Below are 17,923 nucleotides of genomic sequence, written 5' to 3' on the forward strand. Positions count from 1 at the left end.
TCCAGGACCTGCTCTGCACCCGCCACACGCGTCCCACGGGGCGGCATCACCCCGGCAGTTTTGGATTTCAGCCGAAATTGGCTTCAGGACGGTCGGAAGGATTCAGGCAGAGAGCGGGACGCTCCTTCCCCTCCCTTCTCGCAACGTATCGAGTCTCAGAAAAACTTCAAGAGCAATTTTGGGGTAGTTATACATATTAAACAACCCCGGGACCCTTCCTAACCCAGCTTCTGCCAACGACCACAGTGTTAATTCAACTAAAGCACGTCAGAAACCCAAGCGTCACGCTGGCACCGACAGCCCCGGGGAGCGCGAGGAGACCGGCGCCGCCACCAATATTGCACACAGACAGCTCCGGAGGGCTGCAAAGAGCCGGCGGAGCCAGGTCCCCGTGCCCACCCCAGCGCCTGGGAGGCTTCGCCCCCGCGCTCGGTCACAGGGGAGCAGCACCCGCCGGCTTTCGCCTCTAAAACCAGGACATCTGTGAGGAAACCGCTCTCCCCACCGCCAAAGGGGACGAGTTTCTCCGAGAGGAGCAGAATGAAACGGGAATCCCGCTTCCCAACTGCCCTGCTCGCAGCCGCTCTCCCTTCGCGCCTGGAATCGCTCTCCCGCTACTCTACGAACCTACCCGCAACGGCCAAGACAACGGCACGCGCTTCCTTCATCGCCGGCACAGCGGGCAGGCTTCTGCCCCACGGAAGTGCCAGGTCTCTCTCCATTTGTGCTGGGGAAAAGGATTCATCCGCGGCGAACAGCACGCGACGAGGCGAGTGCTTTCCGCATCATCTCCTGAGACCAGCCCGGCCGCTTCTCCGATCACGCAAGATCCCGACTTGGAATAGAGGAAATGGGCTCACCGAGACCTGAATACTTTCTCGTTAAGGCTTAAACTAGCGATTCAGCTGCTGCGATAAGCCAGACACGCTGCCGAAAGGAAGAAAGTTAGTTAAAAAGAAGAAAACCCAAACCACCTTGGCGCTAGGCCCGCGGAGGGCTTCGCTTTCCTCTCCCAGGCGGCAAACCCGTCCTCAACACCCACCCGGTTAACGCGTGACACAAGCCTGCTTTAAGGGGGGGTTGTTTTTAAAACAGCCAGAAAAACGCAAACTGAACTCTCACAGAAGCCCCGCAGGTGGGACCGTCACATTAAATATACAACCGAGGCCAACTTTTAAAATGTCTTTAAAAAAAAAAAAGAAACCCACACGCGCATACACACACACACTTTGGCACACAAGCCTTAAGTTATATCACTTGAAACATTTCAAAGTCAGAGGAGAGCTACTGGGGGGGGGGGGGGGGGTTTGTTGTTTTTTTTTTTTTTCCTTTTCTTTTCTTTTTTTGCCTTGTAAAAAGGTATCAAGCAGTGGTGTGGGTGAAGCATGAAGTGCGAGTACAAAGGCTGAACGGTCCCAGAGCTGTCCCTGCGACGCTGCTCGGCGCTTGCACTCCGATTACTTTCCCAAAGCGGCTAGCTGATTACGTACACGTATATAAAAACTAAACGCAGACATTCCCGGTTTTCAATGTGAAAACGGTACAATGTAATCGAGTACTTGTGCATTTGCCATAGGGTCCTTCAGAAAAGGAGCCATAAAAATATTATTTTTTTTTAATAAAAGTCTTTTTTTTTTGTCTTTTTTTTTTTTTTTGTCTTTTTTACCCTTAACTTAAGTAAAGAGCAAATATACACCTATAAGCAGAGTTCAGATCCACTTTACTGAGAGCCTGGAAGTCCGTACATCAAATTAATTCCCAGTGGCGTATCCAGACACCGGAACAGCTCCCAGCTCCAAAGGGCCGGTGTTCCTGAAAGATCTGCAGCTCCGGCTAACCTCGCTAGCCAGCGCGAAGCAAAGACTCCTTCAAGCCTCATCTGTCTCAGCCAACGCTCCCCCAAGAGACTCTGCAGCTGAGCAGCTCTCTGCCAAGCAGAGCCTCGCACGCGGGACCCGGCTCTGGAAGCACCAGAGCTGGCAATCTGTGCAACAAACCCGAGCCCTGGCGATTTCAACCCATATCAGGCTGTAACAATGAAAATATAAGCACGGAGCTTATATTTTCTTATTACTCAGAGGACAGACCACTGATTCCAGCTACTGAGAAACAGCTTCCAGAGGAGAGCCAGGAGGAATTTCAGTGATAGAGAAACTAGCTGTGCAATAAGAAAGTGCATTTAAAGGTAGCTTAAAACCAGGTTAAAGATCAAATCGCCACTCGACAGGAGGGAGAATCAAGCTCCAGCAGCCACGCTCCTTGGGCTGGGTGGGTTAACATTCAGGCTCTCTCTCGCGAGTCCGAGGGGCAGGAGAGAAGCGTGCATTCCCGTGCTCCGACAGGGACACAGTTCTCCTGGCAGGCCATGCTCTCCTGCCCGGTTTGCTTCTGTGCGGTATCAGTTCTGGACAGCTGTCATCGGAATTCGTAGATAGGAGCGCTGTGCTCAGGAACGTGAGTTAAATTCAATGACTGATACCTGGGAGAGAGGGAAAAGACAGACGAGAGGATTACGTAGAGCAACAGAGCTCCCCTAGCACTAACGGCTCCCGCTTGGCAGGTCACGGAGCAGACATCCCGGTGGCTGGCTCTTCTCTTCCCCGTTACAGTCTCAGAGGTGTTCGGGCACCCAACGCCCGCTTACCCGTGGTGCCAAAACCCCGTGAGGACTCGGCATCGTTCCTCATTTCCATTCCCGTGCCTTTGAGCTACCCGCAGCCAGGCTGCGTTCGAGGTGGGCTGCCCGTGGTTTTTGGACACCTTTTGAAGTTCAACAACTCTCACGTGCAAACGGCGTTTGCTACAACTGCAAATTACACGCAGGTCTTTCAAAGCTCAGCTGGAGGGGATTCGTCTGAAAGCCTCCCAGGTACCTTCCCACCCCCGAGAGCTTCCAGCCACCCTACAGATTCACTTCCTGCGCGTGACCAATATCCAAGGCTGTCAGAGGGAAAAGAGCTCTCCACAGCTACGTGTCACACAGCTTTAACATGAAACCAACCAATTGCCTTTGACAGTTCCCTGTGTCTTACAGCAACACCCCAAGGACCACGGACTACAAAGCACTGGCCTAACAAGATTTCTGTCTGAAGGGAGCAACAGCCAAGCTGTTATATGCGAGAAAGCACCGAGCTCCTTCTCGAAGGCCCCTCCGACATCCTCTGAAGGGCCAAGGCATGGAGTAGCTCAAAGTTTGAATCACTGAGCAAAGCACAAACTGAGGGAGCACAACCCTGCACACGAGGCCAGGCTGCCTTACGCTTGCCTGTCCCCGCGGGAGGGCAGGAGCAGGCAAGCCCTGCGAGCGTTTGGACTGGAGACCAGGCTTCTGGAGGGATGCTTTTAGTGAACCACAGCTGGTGTCTGCCTCCCAACGTACCTCACTGACGCACCAGGCCATTGCTTCACCAGGCCGCGGCACGTCTCCAGACCCCGTGTCTCCCCTGCGCCACGTTGCCAGCCCGATTATCCCCAGCCGCGCAAAAAGGGCAGCGCTTTATACCACACGAACGGGCTGCACTAGCCTGCTCTGGCCAAGCACGGCACACACGCCCTCCTCCCTTCTGCCCCGAGGTCCAGCTGCCAGACTGAACCTCCTTCCCAGCCCAGAGAAGCACCGCCTGGACGCTCCCAAGGCCGCAGACGAGCGGAAGAGGAGTCACTGCTTGGTTTGAGGAGCCACCCTTCAGTCCGCAGGAGGAAGGAAGCTTCCTTACCATTCTGAACTCCTATGGTAGTAATAGCCCTCTATAGATGCTGCTGACTTCTGGAAGCAGATGTAATAGAAACCAGCAAAGGAAGCACCGCTGATGTCTTTGATAGTGTGATCTGGGACTAGGAACTGTTCCTGCACACAAAACACAGACCGTATTTTAAGATGCCGGTCAAATACTATCCCCCCCACCCTCAGCCTGCCCTCCCAAACTGAATATTGGCACCCATTAACACGAAGGCATCCCTGGCTGAGCATTCCCTGCACTCGCAGCAGCCCAGACCACAGAGACCAGCGTGTTCTTTCACCACCTGCCACCGTAGGCATCTTACAGGGAAGCAGACAACCGAGAACAGAACCAGTTTTTGAGTGCACGAGATCAGTTTCAGTTCAACACCTGCCCACTGCAAACCAGAAGCCAATTGCAAAATCAGGAATCAGAGCTGCCTGATGGCAAAAAGAAGGCTCCGAGACCTTATTGCAGCCTTTCAATACTTACAGGGGGCTATAAGGAAGACGGAGGGAGACTTTTTAGCAGGGCCTGTAGCGATAGGACAAGGGGTAATGGTTTCAAACTAAAAGAGGGTAGCTTTAGATCAGCTGTAAGAAAGAAACTCTTTACTATGAGGGTGGTGAGACCCTGGAACAGGTTGCTCGGAGAAGTTGTGGATGCCCCAACCCCTGGAAGTGTTCAAGGTCAGGCTGGTCGGGGCTTTAAGCAACTGGAAGATGTCCCTGCCCGTGGCAGAGGAGGGGGTGTGTACTAGATAATCTTTAAAGGTCCCTTCCAACCCAAACCTTTCTGTGATTTTATGATTTCCTCCTATCACAGCTGCACAAAGCCTGTGTAAAGAGGGAGGAATTGATCCAGCTGAAGAGCAGAGAGGTGCAGACTGGCCAGTCTGCATCAAACACACAGGCCCCGCACAGGGACCGAAGACACCAATTCTCTCACCCTCTGGAGCATCATCAAGCAAGATTTTCCTGTTGCGTTTTTAGCTGTGACTGCAGCCCTTAAGGACGCAATTAGCCGGCTAGACAGGAGTCACACTGGAATTTGCAAGTATGGTGGGTTACGAGGTTGGTTACGAGGTTGGTAGGGTCAGATCTTTCATTAAACCAGCGTAGCCAAAAAAGCTTTCAGGCACCACAAGCCTCTGTCAGTCGCTTGTAAGCAGCTCAGAGAAGGAGACATGCGGAGTTTACCTTCCATCTCATGAAGACATAGTCCCCATTTTTCAGATCCTCGTAATCAAAGTCATCAGAGTTAAATGTTTTTGCATACTGGTAAAAAGCCTGGAACTTCCCCTGAAACAAAAAAGAAAAGAAAAAAAACCCAGGATGCTTATTCCAGGAGTAGAGCTCACTAGTGCCAGCTGCTATTTAGGAGGGAAGAACTGCTACGGAACAGGACCTCCTCACCAAAGGGGCTGCTCTTTCCCTGGAGCAGTGCTAAACGCACACCCCAGGACCAGCACCGGGGAACACAGAGGATTGCCGGACATCTGCAGCCATATCCAGCCCGGCTGGAGAAGCTCCTACACTTCCAGAGGAAGTTATTTTGACAGAAACATAATAAACATCAAAGTCTGGCAAACAACAGCAAAGGTCAAGGCGGGGATGCAATCAGCTGGCTGCTGTGGCCCTGATCCAGAGCACAGTGGCAGACACACCCTGTCCTGAGCAGAGGGCTGAGGTGGCTGAGACGCAGGTACCAACCGCCCTGCCTGCGCCAGAGGGGCACCTCTCCCCTTCTCCACTCCGTTTTGCAACGAGTCTTCAAAAGAAGGAGCGTGTTCTCCTGGCGGGTCGAGAGACGGGGATTGCTCCTGCTCCCTTCCGACCCCAGGGCCAGCAAGTGGAAAGCAAGACACCCCCTCCCTTCTCGTGGATCACAGCCAACAGCCTGCTGAAGGGACCTCTAGTTGCAAAAATCCCGACGGGAAAAGGAGGGAGACACCCAAAAAAGGAGAGGTTTCCAGGCCCTTCTGACAGCTCTTGCACGGGCACACGTTGCACTTCATCTCCAAACCAGCTGCTCAGCCAGGACTGCATCTGCCCCCCTGATTTATTTACCCAGTGTTTACGATCCACATCTTCATCAGCGTCCCACTTGCGCGTTAAGAAAGGGTGCTTTTTACTGATTATTTCTCCTTCAAAGAAAGTGGTGAGGGTTGGGTACTCCTAGGAGAGAAGACAGACGAACGAGAGGTCAGGAGATTTGTCATCTAGAGATAGAAATTCAAACGCAGATAAAGGTGCAGGCGCTCAGCAAAAAGCAGCATCTCGCAGCAAGAGCTCCGAGCGATCCGAGGCCGGTGCTCCCATCCCTCCAAGCAGCACGCTGCCTCGTCCTGCCCCACACCTCTTAAAGTCTGACTCGTACGCACGCACAGCCTCCGCCCTCTTCTTCCAGCCTCTCTCTGCCTCTCTGTTCACTTCATGAAACCAGAAGGAGCCATGTCAGAGCTGGACTGTGGGGAAGCTCCCAGCTGGACGATCGCAAGCGACCATTTACAGCCAGCACCGCTCCCCAGCAGATACCCGGCGGCGGCTGCACGACTGCTACAAAGCCCAAGGGCTGGATTGAGCCACCCCACCGGGGGAGAAGGTGCTCCTCTTCAGCTTTGCATTGGCACCGAATTAGGAGAATGCAGGCAGGGAATAGCAGGCTCAGCTGGGGTGAGCGAGCTTCTCCAAGCGCTCCCGTGTAACGACAGACACGCGGTGCACCGCAGCCGAAAGCGCCACCACCCCCGGGAGACAGTTCTCACCGACCGTCTGACACCACGAGCAGATCTCAGAGGATACATAGGGAAGGAAATACGTAAAGATCCGACTGTTCGGCTCCCGGTTTATTTTCTTTCAGCAACACACCACCACTGGTAGAGGGCCTAAAGCTGACTGCAGGGTCAGACTCTGTTCTGCTCAGACCTTAAGGGATGCCAGATAAGCTTCCCTCGTTCAGGACTCCCATCGCGGCCCATCGTACTTGCTCAACATGCCAAGAACAACAAACTGAAGCTATTAAACTACTTCGCGGTCAAATTTACTGTATGCTCAAGCCCTCCGCTTCCTATTTCTGGTGGCAGTTTCTCCCACCCCACCAGGAAAAAGAAAACCCTTTACACAGCACCTTTTCTTGTTGTTTTGCAGTTAACACTCACCTCCGTAAGGCCTTTAATCTTCAAGTATCCACAGAGATAGGAGTTTTCCATATCCACATGCTAGAAAAGAGTGCAAAGTCCAACCATAAGCATAGGCATGAAGGCACCCAATTGATCCAAAGCAGTTTCTAACCCCTCCAAGGCTAATTTCAGTTTCAACTTGTACAGACTGTCCAGCTGACTGCCCAACGCTCCCACTGGCAGCCCTTCCCCACGGCTGGGAACCACTCAGAAAGAGCATTTACAGGTACCCAGCTCAGATCTGACGGCCCCCACATCCCAGGCCTGACAACACCCCCTCTGCTTCCAGCTCCATCACGCTCAGGCAGCGCCTTCTGCCCAGATGCCTCTAACGGGAAGCAAACTCCCCCCTCTCCACCCAGAAGGAAGCAGGCTCACAGTTTTCTCCAAGTGAGAACACCACTGGCAGAATCACCCACGCTCCCAGCCCCCACATTTCCCAGTCACAAACTGGCATTCGGGTGAGGGAAGAGTAAAAACCATCTCTTTACTGGAGGTAATTCAGGCTAGAGGAAGAAAGCGTGGCCCTGAGCTTCGCCGTCTGCTTATTTAACAGGCCCGACCCACGCCTCTCTAACAGGCTACCTGTACTCTCTGCCTAGCACCCGGCCTGGCGGCACGGTGCACGCCAAAGCCTGCTCAGAAGCCGGACGACGTCTTGCGTGTTTCGAAAGAGGCCCTTCTCCCAGACCTAATGCCTTTATGCCACCCTTCTTTTGAGTTACGGGGCTGCATCTCGCTGCTTCTGCTGTGCAGAAGCTAGCGCGTCTGTTCCAAGCACCTTTAAAACCAGGGGATTTTCCAAGCTTTTCCCCCCTCGACATCTCCAGATCAGTTTTCAAAGCAAGAAGCGAGTTATTTGGGGAAGTGCAAACATCAACTGTGAGAAGATGGATCTTCCCCACCTGTGATCAAAGAAAAGCGACGTTTCTCTGCGCTCAGCACAGGGAGAGCAGGCAGCCACCTCTTCTCAGCTGACACGCGCAAAACAGCAGCATTTTTAGCACAAAGCCACAGCCAGCCCCTGCGAGAAGGCAGCGTGCAGTGAAGCTGATCAGCCATAGGATGTCCCCACCACAGCAAACTGTACCAGGTACGCCTGTGCTGTTGACAAGCGGAGGACCGTACGTGAAAACAGACGGTCCGGTTCAAACGCTACCCCATCTGCTGACCCTGGGGCTCTGACGCTACTCCACAACGCCGGCACGCGCGTCAAGCTCCATCACTGCGCTTGCTACACGCTCAGTCACGGTCCCCCAGATCCCGTGCCACCAAACTGGGAACAAAGCTGTGACTCGCAGGGTGCTCTATAGGAAAGCGTGTATCAGATGTCTGGCTTGCCCGCCTACTAATGACTCCACACCTCGCCAGCTCTGCCCAAAGCCATCGTGCCAATGCCTAGGACTAAAAATAAAGCACGCAGGGTGACAATGACTGCAGGGAGGAATGGGAAAGCCACGCGAGCCAGCGTCCCGATTCCCCAGCACAGCTGGGCACTACAGCTGTCTGGCTGCATTCCTGCCACAGACAAACCACCGCACTTCGCCCCAGGCTCCCTGCTCAGCCCGGGGGAGCCTCTGACACCCCAGTGACAGGAAACCCTGGGTCCCAGGTCCAACCAGGCCATGCTCTGCCAGCCAGGGACTGGGACCTGGATCCCTGCTGATTTCCAGCCAGGCCTGAAATACAGGCTGTCCCGCTGGTAGGGACTTCCCAGGACAGCACCCACTCTAAGCCGGGCTCTTACCCTTCCGCCCTGGGGCAGAGAGGTGCACGGCCACTCCAGAGCCTGAAGGGAACGGGGGAGGGATCCCAGGTTATGAACCTTGCCAGGCCTGAGGGGAGTGGGGCAAAGAGGTGGTGGTGGGGGAGAGGCTTGAGCGCAGTGGCCTCTCCTCAGGGTTCAAAGGCAAGGGAGCAAGGAGGTGGCCCTGGGCCTCACCGGGCCTGAAGGAACGGGGTCTATCCTGGGGCCTGAAGAGAATAGGACAGGGTCTTTTCCCCTGATCCTGAAAAGAAGGTAAAGCGCACTGGGGGATGGAGATCTCTCCAGAGCCTGAGGACTCACAGCCATTACCAGGCTTGATGGAACCAGGGGAATCACAGGGAGGCACCGCCAAGTCAGAGGGGGGCAGGGACAGGGAGGACCACGGGCCTTTCCAGGCCTGAGGGGAAGGAAGGGTCCCCCCGAGGCCTCTGCCTCCCTGGTCACACCTCACCAGGGCACAGGGGAATGGGGACGCTGGGACTAAAGGACAGGGGTCCCCCCCTGTCCTCAGCCACGGGCCTCGCCTGGGGCTCGGGGGACAGGGACTTGGGGGGAGGAGGGGGGGGGCACAACAACATCCGAGTTCTGAGGGAACTGGGGGAGGGCAGACACCGACCCGAGCCGGGAGGGGGGTGGGGGGTGTCGGCAACCGGGGCCTGAGGGGAACGGGGGCGGGGAGGACGGCAGCAGCCGGGAGACCGGGGGAGGAGAAAAGGCGACTGGGCCCGAGGGGAGGGGAGACTAGATGACGGCGGCCTTAGGGGGCCGGGAGGGAACAAGGCGGGGCGACCGCGGCCTGAGGGGACCGGCGGGGCGGGAACGGCGACCGCGGCCTGAGGAGAGCGGGGCCCCGCCGCGCCGGGCCCGGGGGGGGGTGGCGGCCGCCGGTCGGCCCCTCACCTGCATGACGACCTCCACCTCGTAGGCATTGCCCTTGCTGCGCTGCTGCCCGCGGAACTTGGCGCCGCTGTAGAGCAGCGAGGTGGCCACGCCGGGCTGCGCCGTGTTGATGGGGGGCGGCGGCACCAGGCTGCTGGCGGCCGCCCCGGAGGGCGGCGAAGAGGCCGAGCCCGCCGCCCCGCCCGCGCGGCACCGCTCGCTCCGCACCGGCATCTCGGGAGGGTCCCCGGGCGCCAGCGTGGCCGGGGCCGAGCGCGGCCGGGGGCGCCGCCCGCTCCGCTCCGCTCCCCGCACGCCGAGGCCGCCGCCGCCGCCGCCGCCGCCTGGCTCAGGGCCTCCCGGCGGCGCCTCCGCGCGCTCCCATTGGCCCTCGCGGGCGCTGCGCGAGGGACGGTGCCGGGCGCCGATTGGCCGCGGGCGCGGGGCACGCGCTTCCTCCCGGCAGGCGCGGGCGCGGGCGCTGCTGGGAAACGTAGTTTGTGTTTCCCGGCGGGACGGGGCGGCCGAAGGGGCAAAACGCGTTCGCGGCGCGGATTGGCTGTTGCCGCGGCGGCATGGCGGCGCCCGCGGAGCCGCGCTGAGGCGGGAGGGCGGCGGCGGCTCCAGCTCCTCCTCGTCCCTCGCCGCGATGTGGCGCGGCTGCCGCCGGCTGCTGCAAGGCCGCTCCCCGCCGGCCCGGCTTCCCCGACCGCCTCCTGTCGCCGACGGGAGCGGCCCGGTGGGGCCGGGCGGGGGCCGGACCTACGCCCCACCGGCAGGTGAGGGAGCGCCGGGCCGCCCGGGGCTTCTCCGGCCCCCTTCGGGGAGGGGGGCCCTTCCCTGGCCCGGTGGGGCCGGTCCCGCTGGGACAGCCCCCCCCCCCTTCCCCCGGTGACACCCCTCAAGGTCACGCCGGGCCAGGGGAGGGCTGGGCTCGGCGCCCTCAGGGTGGGTGGAAACAAGGGAGACGGTCAAATCCAGCCCCCACCCCGCCACCCCACACCCCGGCGGGGCAGGGAGCGCTGCCAGCACAGCCCCGCGGGGTCCGGGCTCCCCAAGGCCTTTTCGTGATGTGGCCGGGTGTTGGGCCTCCCCCCCGCACCCTTCTCCTGGCATGAGGGGGGGGGGTTCGGAGGGGGGGATTCGCTGGCAGCACGGCCAAGTCCTCAGTGCACCAGTTTGCTTTTGTGTTTTGGCGGTTTTTTTAGGGATTCTGGGGGGATGGGACCTAGCCGGGGTGGTTCGGGCACGTTCTGGGCCGTGTATCCCCTCCACAGATTTTGCTGGAAACGTGTGGGTTTGAGGACGGTAAAATCAGTCTCGTTCTGTCTGAGGTGAGGCTGCAGAGTCGCAGTGACTCATCGCGGGGTGTTGGGAGCCCACTGACATGACTCAGGACTCTTCTGGGGTAGACACAGGTTAATCTTTTCAGATCTGTGCCCTCAACAGTGCGGCGTTTTCTGAGGCCCCCAAGCTTGCGGGTCGTTGAGCCCGAGCAAATCCTGTTCCGTTTCCCCAGAGCGAATGTGCTTTTTTTTTTTCAGCCTAGAATAACAGACCTGCAGCCTGGCCTGCTCACTTCACCCTTCACGAAGTAGATTTATGGGTTGGGGATTTACGGTCTGGTTGCTGTCGTCAGGGGAACGGCTTGCAGATTCTTCCTGCCTTGTGTGAGAGAGACAAGCTTTTGCAACGCGTGTAATCCGGCTCTCAGGTGCTGGGAGCGCGTTGAAACAGTGCTGGTAGGAAAGGAGGCTGCTCTTAAAACAGAGACCTGCAGTTCCCCCAGGCTCACCTTGCTGGTGGAGCAGGCGTACTCCCGAGCCGGAGCGGGATGTGTGGGCTGGAGGCGGCTGCGGGAGGTGGTTGCTTCCCCTGGTGACTCAGTGGCACGCTGCAGTGTGTGCGAGGTGTCCCCAACACCCTCCAGCTGTTACCGCGGGCGCCTGCAATAAACCCGCCCCCGTGGGCAGTCGCAGTGGCGGGGAACGGTGTCCTTGCCCCTGCATGCTCTGAGCCTGCCGGTAGCTGTGGTTCTTCCAGCGGGTGCATTGGCTGCAGGTCAAAGCGGAGAATGAGCCAGACGCGCTGAGGGAGAGCGTGTGGGCTGGCACCGGGGGGACGGGGGGTTTGCCGGCGGCAGGGGTGGACAGGGAGGTCACTGTGGCCTGCCCTGCCTCTAACCCAGCTCTGCTGGGTTTCTCCTCGCTCTGAGAGCAAGCAGGGAGAGAGAGTTAGCCAAGGCGGCTCAGGGACTATTTGTCAAACGTGATTGCAGTGGGAAAATCTTGAAAGATTGAGCTCAGAGTGAAACTCCTCCAACAGGCTGGGAAGGAGAGCTGGGACAGGTCTGCTTTGGAAACCACCCCTTGCCAGAGTCTGTAGAAACTCGGTGCAGGCCAGTTCGAAGGGAGCTGAGAGCCCAGCCTGGGCTGGTGGAAGCAAAGTCAAGCTGGTCCCGTTCACTTGCCGGTTGTGCACAGCAACGCTGTGGTTTTTCACCAGTTTCGTGGCGCTTCACCAGTTGAGTGGAGCTTGCTGAAATGGTGTGGTGCTTGGAAGCTGTCGATGAACGGGCAGGATTTTTGTGGCCAGGCCACCTCGACAGCACCGAGGGCTCCATCTGTTCTGGGCTGTGATGGGGAGCAGGGGAAGAGGCTGAACCTCCTCTAACTGCCCTCTGAATGGCTCTGTTTTTGCCCCCAGAGAGGAAGCGGTTTTACCAGAACGTGAGCATCTCGCAAGGAGAAGGTGAGTACGGCCGCCGGGACAGGACAGAGGGGCTGGTCCCCGGGAGGGGTGTTATCACCCCACGCTTCTTCAGCGAGAGCGTGGCACACCCGCAATGTGCGAGTGGAGTATTTGTCACCAGCCTGCTGTGCCCTTTCCTCATCTATAGCGAAGCTGTGTGGTGGGAAACACCTTCCAAGACCATTTTGGGGAAAAGTATGTCAAAATGATGGTGATGGTGGGAAACTCGAGTATCCCTGGTCCCTTGCTCCCGTCAGCTCCGGCTCTGAGTCTGCTCCCGCTGTGGGGTTGTCTGTTGTTCCTTAGTGCCTGCTCCTCTTTGATTCCCCAGGATTTATACTCTGATTCCCCAGGAGGCTTTGAAATAAACCTGGACCACCGGAAGCTGAAAACGCCCCAGGCCAAGCTCTTCGCTGTCCCCAGTGAGGCCTTGGCCATTGCAGTGGCAACAGAGTGGGACTCCCAGAAAGACACCATCAAGGCCTACACTATGCACCTGGTGAGCACGGCAGGTCGGGGCACCCAGACCTCGGCGGGGCAGAACGCCGTGTGTTGGGAGCAGTCAGGTCAAGGAAGTCAGGATTAAGGACAGGGAATCGAAATGCCAGGGGCTAAAGATGGGTTTGCCAGGCCACTGCCACCTGGCAAGGGCTTTGCCAGCTGGCAGAACGGATTCCAGAGCAAGGGTTGAGAACCGCTTTGGGGTGGAGACCTGCTTTGGGGTGTAAGTCTTGCGCCGGGGTGTGCGAGACGGGGGCATCTTCTGAGAACGCTTCCTTCTGCGTCCTGCCTCCGCCAGCTCTCCTGAGTACTTGCAGTAGAATTTGCATGGCTTGGTCTAAAACTGGGGTGACTGCGTAGACATGAGAATGGTCTCCAAACGCAGAACTTGGAGAGAGCAGGTTGTCCTAATGCCCATGGAATCGGGGACAAGAGGTCGGGACTTTGGGCACTGGGGAGAACCTTGTGGTTGTGCGGGCAGTTAGATGCTGGCTGGGTGACCGTCTGAGGGGGGAATCTGTGTCACTGGGGGACTTGAGAAGGGGCCGGACAGTGTTACTGGGGATAGCAAGGGACAGGAGGAAATGGAATGAGCTCTGGAGCAGTCCGTGAGCCCTCTCCCCTGGTGCTTGATGGGCCTGCTCCCGAGGCTTCCGAAATCAGTGAGAAGATTCCTATTAGGTGAGCTATGTTCTGGCCCTGCACCCCTTTTAGCTGCATTCCTCGGTTCTCTGTCTGCCCCAAATTCCGCTGCTTCTTCTTGGCCTTGTGCAATGGAAGCTGCTGCTTCCCCAAGCCTTGAATAACAGCGATTTAAACTGCCTTTATCCCGCAGACCACACTGTGCAACACAGCGCTGGACAATCCCACGCAGCGAAACAAAATGCAGCTGATCCGTGCGGCTGTGAAGTTCCTGGAGACTGACACCATCTGGTACGAGATGGGGGCCCCGCTGTCGCGGGGGCGAGGTTGTCTTGTCACAGTGTGGTTTTTGGAAGGGCGGTTGGGGGAGGAAGTGAGGAAAAATGTCTACCGTAACCCAGTCGTGGCAGGGCTCTGATCTGTCCTGGTTTTGGCCCGAGGGTTTGAATTAGTTTGGGCCAGTCCTACGTCTGCAAACCTAGTGGAAGTCTGTGCACGCGAAGGGCATAGGTATGAGGGAGAATGGGGACCTGGTCCTCTGTTGAACTCTGTTTTGGACACCTCCATGCTGGGCAAGGGCGGGAGCAGCAGGAAATGAAGATATCCTTGGGGAAAAAAAAAACATCTTTGAAAGGCCTGGGGGAATCTTGTCAGCCCAGTCCCTGGTACTCGTGTGCCAGTACAGGCAGCTCAGATTACTTGTACCAGTAGCAAAATGCCCTTCGTTCCTTAAAGCCCCCGTGGGCTGCAGGATCAAGCCTATTCGTGCCCAAGCTCCTGTCTCACAGTCCCAGCCTCTGAGGTGTCCGCTGGCAGCTGCACAGCTCCTGTGTGGAGAGGGGAACGGGACATCCCCCAAAGCCTTCGTGGCTTTGGTCAGGCTGGCAGCGGGGAGCGCCGAGCTGAGCCACTGGGCAAAGTGAGGCAGGAGGAGTGGCCCCGTATAAAGAGTTCCAGTGGGATACGTCCCCTGCTCTAACCGCTAAACCTCGCTGCATCCTGTGGCTGGCTTGGGGCTACCTGCAATTTTCTGTTGGCCGGTTTGCTGCTGTTTTGTAGTAAGGTAGAATTGTCCTTCCTGGAACAACAAAACACTCTGAATTTGGGGAAGAGTGGGGGGATTGTCCCCAGTCACTGCTGCCGCTGCCTGGGTGGACAGTAGGCCCTTGTTCCCCTTGCTGTGGTCTGGTGGGGAGCAGCTTCCTTCCCAGAGGTGTGCTCCAGCCTGGCAGGGAGCAGTCTGGCAGCCTGGGAGTGAACGTCCAGTGTGGTTTTGTTCTGCAATGTCCCAGCTATCGTGTGGAGGAGCCAGCCGCCTTGGCAGAGCTGCAGAAGAATGAATGGGATCCCGTTGTCGCCTGGGCTGAGAAAAGGTAAGAGGTCAAAGATGTTTCTGTCTGCTTATGCCCTGTGCTCCTGAGGCCAGGAGCTCTAGTGCTTGTGACTGTCGGAGCTGCAAGGTCCACAAGCCCTGTGCTTTTCTAAGGGGCCGGGTGATCGTTTCAGGTACAACGTGGCAATTGGCTCCTCAACCAGCATCCTGGGGCCAAACATCCCAGCCAGCACCAAGGAGACCTTCGTCAGCCATCTGGCATCCTACAACATGTGGGCCCTGCAAGGTGAGAGAGGCTGCGCCGGGGAGCCCTCCGCTCGGGCTGTGCCAGTGGAGGAGGCGGTTCCTCTCCACGGGGCAGAAAAGTGACTGTAATGTTTTCTCTCTCCTGCTGATACGCTGGGATAGTCAGAGTGTTGAGGTTTATGTTTTAAATCTGCAGGCCAGTCCCTTAGCTGTAATTTGTTACGGGTAGGGACTCCCCTCGTAGTGCCACTAGTGTTCAAGGTCTGACTGTGCTGGCCCGCGAGTTGTCTGCTCTACCCTAGCACAAATTTAATGCCAAACTTTCTAGTGATTTAGTCCCCAGCTTTGTTACCAGGAAGAGAAACGGGGTTTAGTGCTCCAAGCGTCCATGGTTCTGTGCACTGTCCTCACTCTTTCACCCTTACAGCCCACTTGATCTTACTTTATACTGCTGAATGACACCTAAAGATAAAGAAATGGAGTAATGTTTGCTTTGCTCAAGTCCTCAAATGCAAGACTTGAATGAGCAGCAGACAGTGACGTCCACAGAAGACACTAGCTGAGCTGCTAAGGGAAGTTAACAGGGACAGGGCTTGCAAAGCCTTTCTGTTACCCCTGTAAAGATTGTTTTTTGATGAATCATTTCTTCTCCTCACAGTTTGTAATATGGGTAGGCAGGGTGGAAGGGAAAAGCATGTGCCTCCCCTGGGGAAGGGGAGCCTCTGGGCAGCTGGTCGACTTTAGACCTGAAATTCAAGGTCTGGCCTAGACTGGTAACGCAGGACGAGTCTGACTTCAGTTCCTTCCTTAGACCCTGTGCACGCGCAGGCACCTACATTTCCTATCAGCCTGAGCTGAACCGTGAGCGCTCAGCAGCTCAGAGTTTTGAGCCCTTCTTTCCTCCTCCTCCTGGCTGTGCGTGTCTGTGGGATTTGCTCAGGTCCCTCAGCCATCAGGCACTCGCTCTCCTCCCCTGAAGAGGGGTGTCTTGCAAGCCGGTAGCTGGTGGTGTGGCAGGAAAGAGCTCTGCTGTTTTATCAGCTGAGCCCAGCAGCTGTGTCCTTTGCCAACACAGTTCTCCCAGGGGACAGCCCACCACACACATTTGCACAGCGGTTTTCTAGGAGTGGTTATAGATGCGGACAGCTCTTCTATCACCAAACAGCATAGGAGTCCCTCTCACCCTGGACTTTCACCTAAGCTCCAGAATACTCCGGCCTGGATGGGTATCCCTTCCCTTCGCACAGGGCAGGTTTGTGGCAGAATAAACGGAGGCCGTTTCCAAGGCGTAGCCTTTGTCACTGCAGCGACAGCGGCCAGAACAGCGCTTTGTGTCTGCTGCTAACTGCAGATCTGACGCTTAAGTGCCCAGATGCAAGTGGGAAGTATCACTATCCCTGAGGAGGTACCACACCCTGACTGTCTCTTCAGAGCATGTGGAGATGCCGCTGTAACGCTGCAGAAAACAACCATGAACCTTGTTTGTTTTGGGTTATTCCCTTCCAGGTATAGAATATGTAATCACCCAGCTGAAATCTCTGATTCTGTCCATGGGTCTGATTGACAGGCACATTACAGTAGAGAAAGCCGTGCTTCTGTCTCGCCTGGAGGAAGAATACCAGGTAAATGATGTTACAGAACAGCCCTATAATTCAAATAGCAATAATCTCAGCATGACAAATGCGTCTCCCACCACAAATAACTGGCAAGGGAAGTGCCTGCTGTTGCAGGAGAGGTTCCATTCCGCCAGTCTCCCCGTTTGAGAGAATTTGGCGTGCGCTGCTGTAGAGCAACATCATGGGCGCAACAGCCCAGAGCGCTCCCAGGACTGCCAGTTTCTTTTTGCAGAACCCAGATGGCTGCTTTTCTCCCTCTCGAATCTGAAGTGCAGTCGTGGCTGGCTTCTCTTGCTGTGGGTTATCCAGCCTGGAGGCCCTGGTAGACACCAAGCTAATAACTTGCTTACTGCAAACTGGCCTGGCGTGAAGCTCTCCCTGACCCAAAAGCGGCTGAAGTTGATGGGAATCTTTTCATCCTCCCTTTAAGGGGCTTTGCCTCAGACCCAGATGAAGCATGTCCTTCCACCGAACTCATCTGGAGATCTCCCTACCCCTGTAGTCAGCGATCAGAACAGCTCCTGGGGGGTTACCCGTGTTTCTCAAACATGAAAAGGGAGGCTGAGAGTTGCTGAGCAGCTCTACATATAATCCAGTCCTGAACTGACTCGTGTTCCTCCTCTCCTTCAGATTCAGCGGTGGGGCAGCGTGGAGTGGGCCCATGACTATGATCTGTGCGAGCTGTGTGCTCGCACGGCAGCTGGGACTCTCTTTGTTCACCTCTGTTCGGAGAGCTCGACTGTAAAACACAAGCTGTTGCAGGACTGAGGCTGCTGGGCTGGGCGCAGGAGGAAAATGCCCAGCTGTGAATCGCTGGCGTGACCCAGTGGCCGGTAACCACCCTCCTGCCACCACGCCTTTCCTGGGATCAGCCTCGTGCTGAGGAACTGCGACTTGGTGGGCAACTCCTCGCTTGGACTGCCTGCCGCAGTGCAGCGCCAGCAGTTTTGAGCCCGCAAGGAGGAAAGGTCAAGGTGAGCTCCCTCTGCATCCCCAAGACGGCAGCTCTGTCCGTTACTGGTGTCTGTAACTCATCAGAGGAGCTCCCACGAAAGAAACGGCTTCCTGGGCGGGGCGCGGCACAGACATACCCAGCATATGCCACATGTCTTCATAGCTGCCAGCTCCTGATACACACTTGTTATGGAAATCTGAAAACAGACTCCATTGCATCTGTTCTTCATCCCTCAGCGTGCCTGTACGTAACACCGGGGTCTCTCTGTTTGATTAAAGGCCTGCCCCTGCTAGATACCGAAAGCCAATGCTGCTGAGTGTTTCTTTGTTTTC

General features: G+C 56.8%; 2 protein-coding genes across 2 annotated transcripts; one reads left to right on the forward strand and one right to left on the reverse strand.

Annotated features, from left to right (window-relative positions):
- Positions 1-1,701: 1,701 nt before the first annotated feature.
- GID4 (GID complex subunit 4 homolog) lies at positions 1,702-9,932 on the reverse strand. Its single transcript, XM_076350913.1, is given in 7 exon segments — positions 1,702-2,479; positions 3,717-3,847; positions 4,919-5,020; positions 5,789-5,896; positions 6,880-6,939; positions 9,569-9,901; positions 9,903-9,932. Coding segments are annotated over 7 exon segments (828 nt in total). The 3' UTR covers positions 1,702-2,415.
- Positions 9,933-10,155: 223 nt separating this feature from the next.
- On the forward strand, positions 10,156-17,898 carry ATPAF2 (ATP synthase mitochondrial F1 complex assembly factor 2). The gene is made up of 8 exons (XM_076351137.1): positions 10,156-10,326; positions 12,254-12,298; positions 12,652-12,797; positions 13,635-13,732; positions 14,734-14,814; positions 14,948-15,060; positions 16,527-16,642; positions 17,267-17,898. The coding sequence occupies exons 1-8, from the start codon at positions 10,197-10,199 to the stop codon at positions 17,402-17,404; spliced, it is 867 nt and encodes a 288-aa protein (XP_076207252.1). The 5' UTR covers positions 10,156-10,196; the 3' UTR covers positions 17,405-17,898.
- Positions 17,899-17,923: the final 25 nt, after the last annotated feature.

The sequence above is a fragment of the Aptenodytes patagonicus genome, chromosome 13 (genome assembly GCF_965638725.1).
Source record: "Aptenodytes patagonicus chromosome 13, bAptPat1.pri.cur, whole genome shotgun sequence".
Classification (NCBI taxonomy): domain Eukaryota; kingdom Metazoa; phylum Chordata; class Aves; order Sphenisciformes; family Spheniscidae; genus Aptenodytes; species Aptenodytes patagonicus.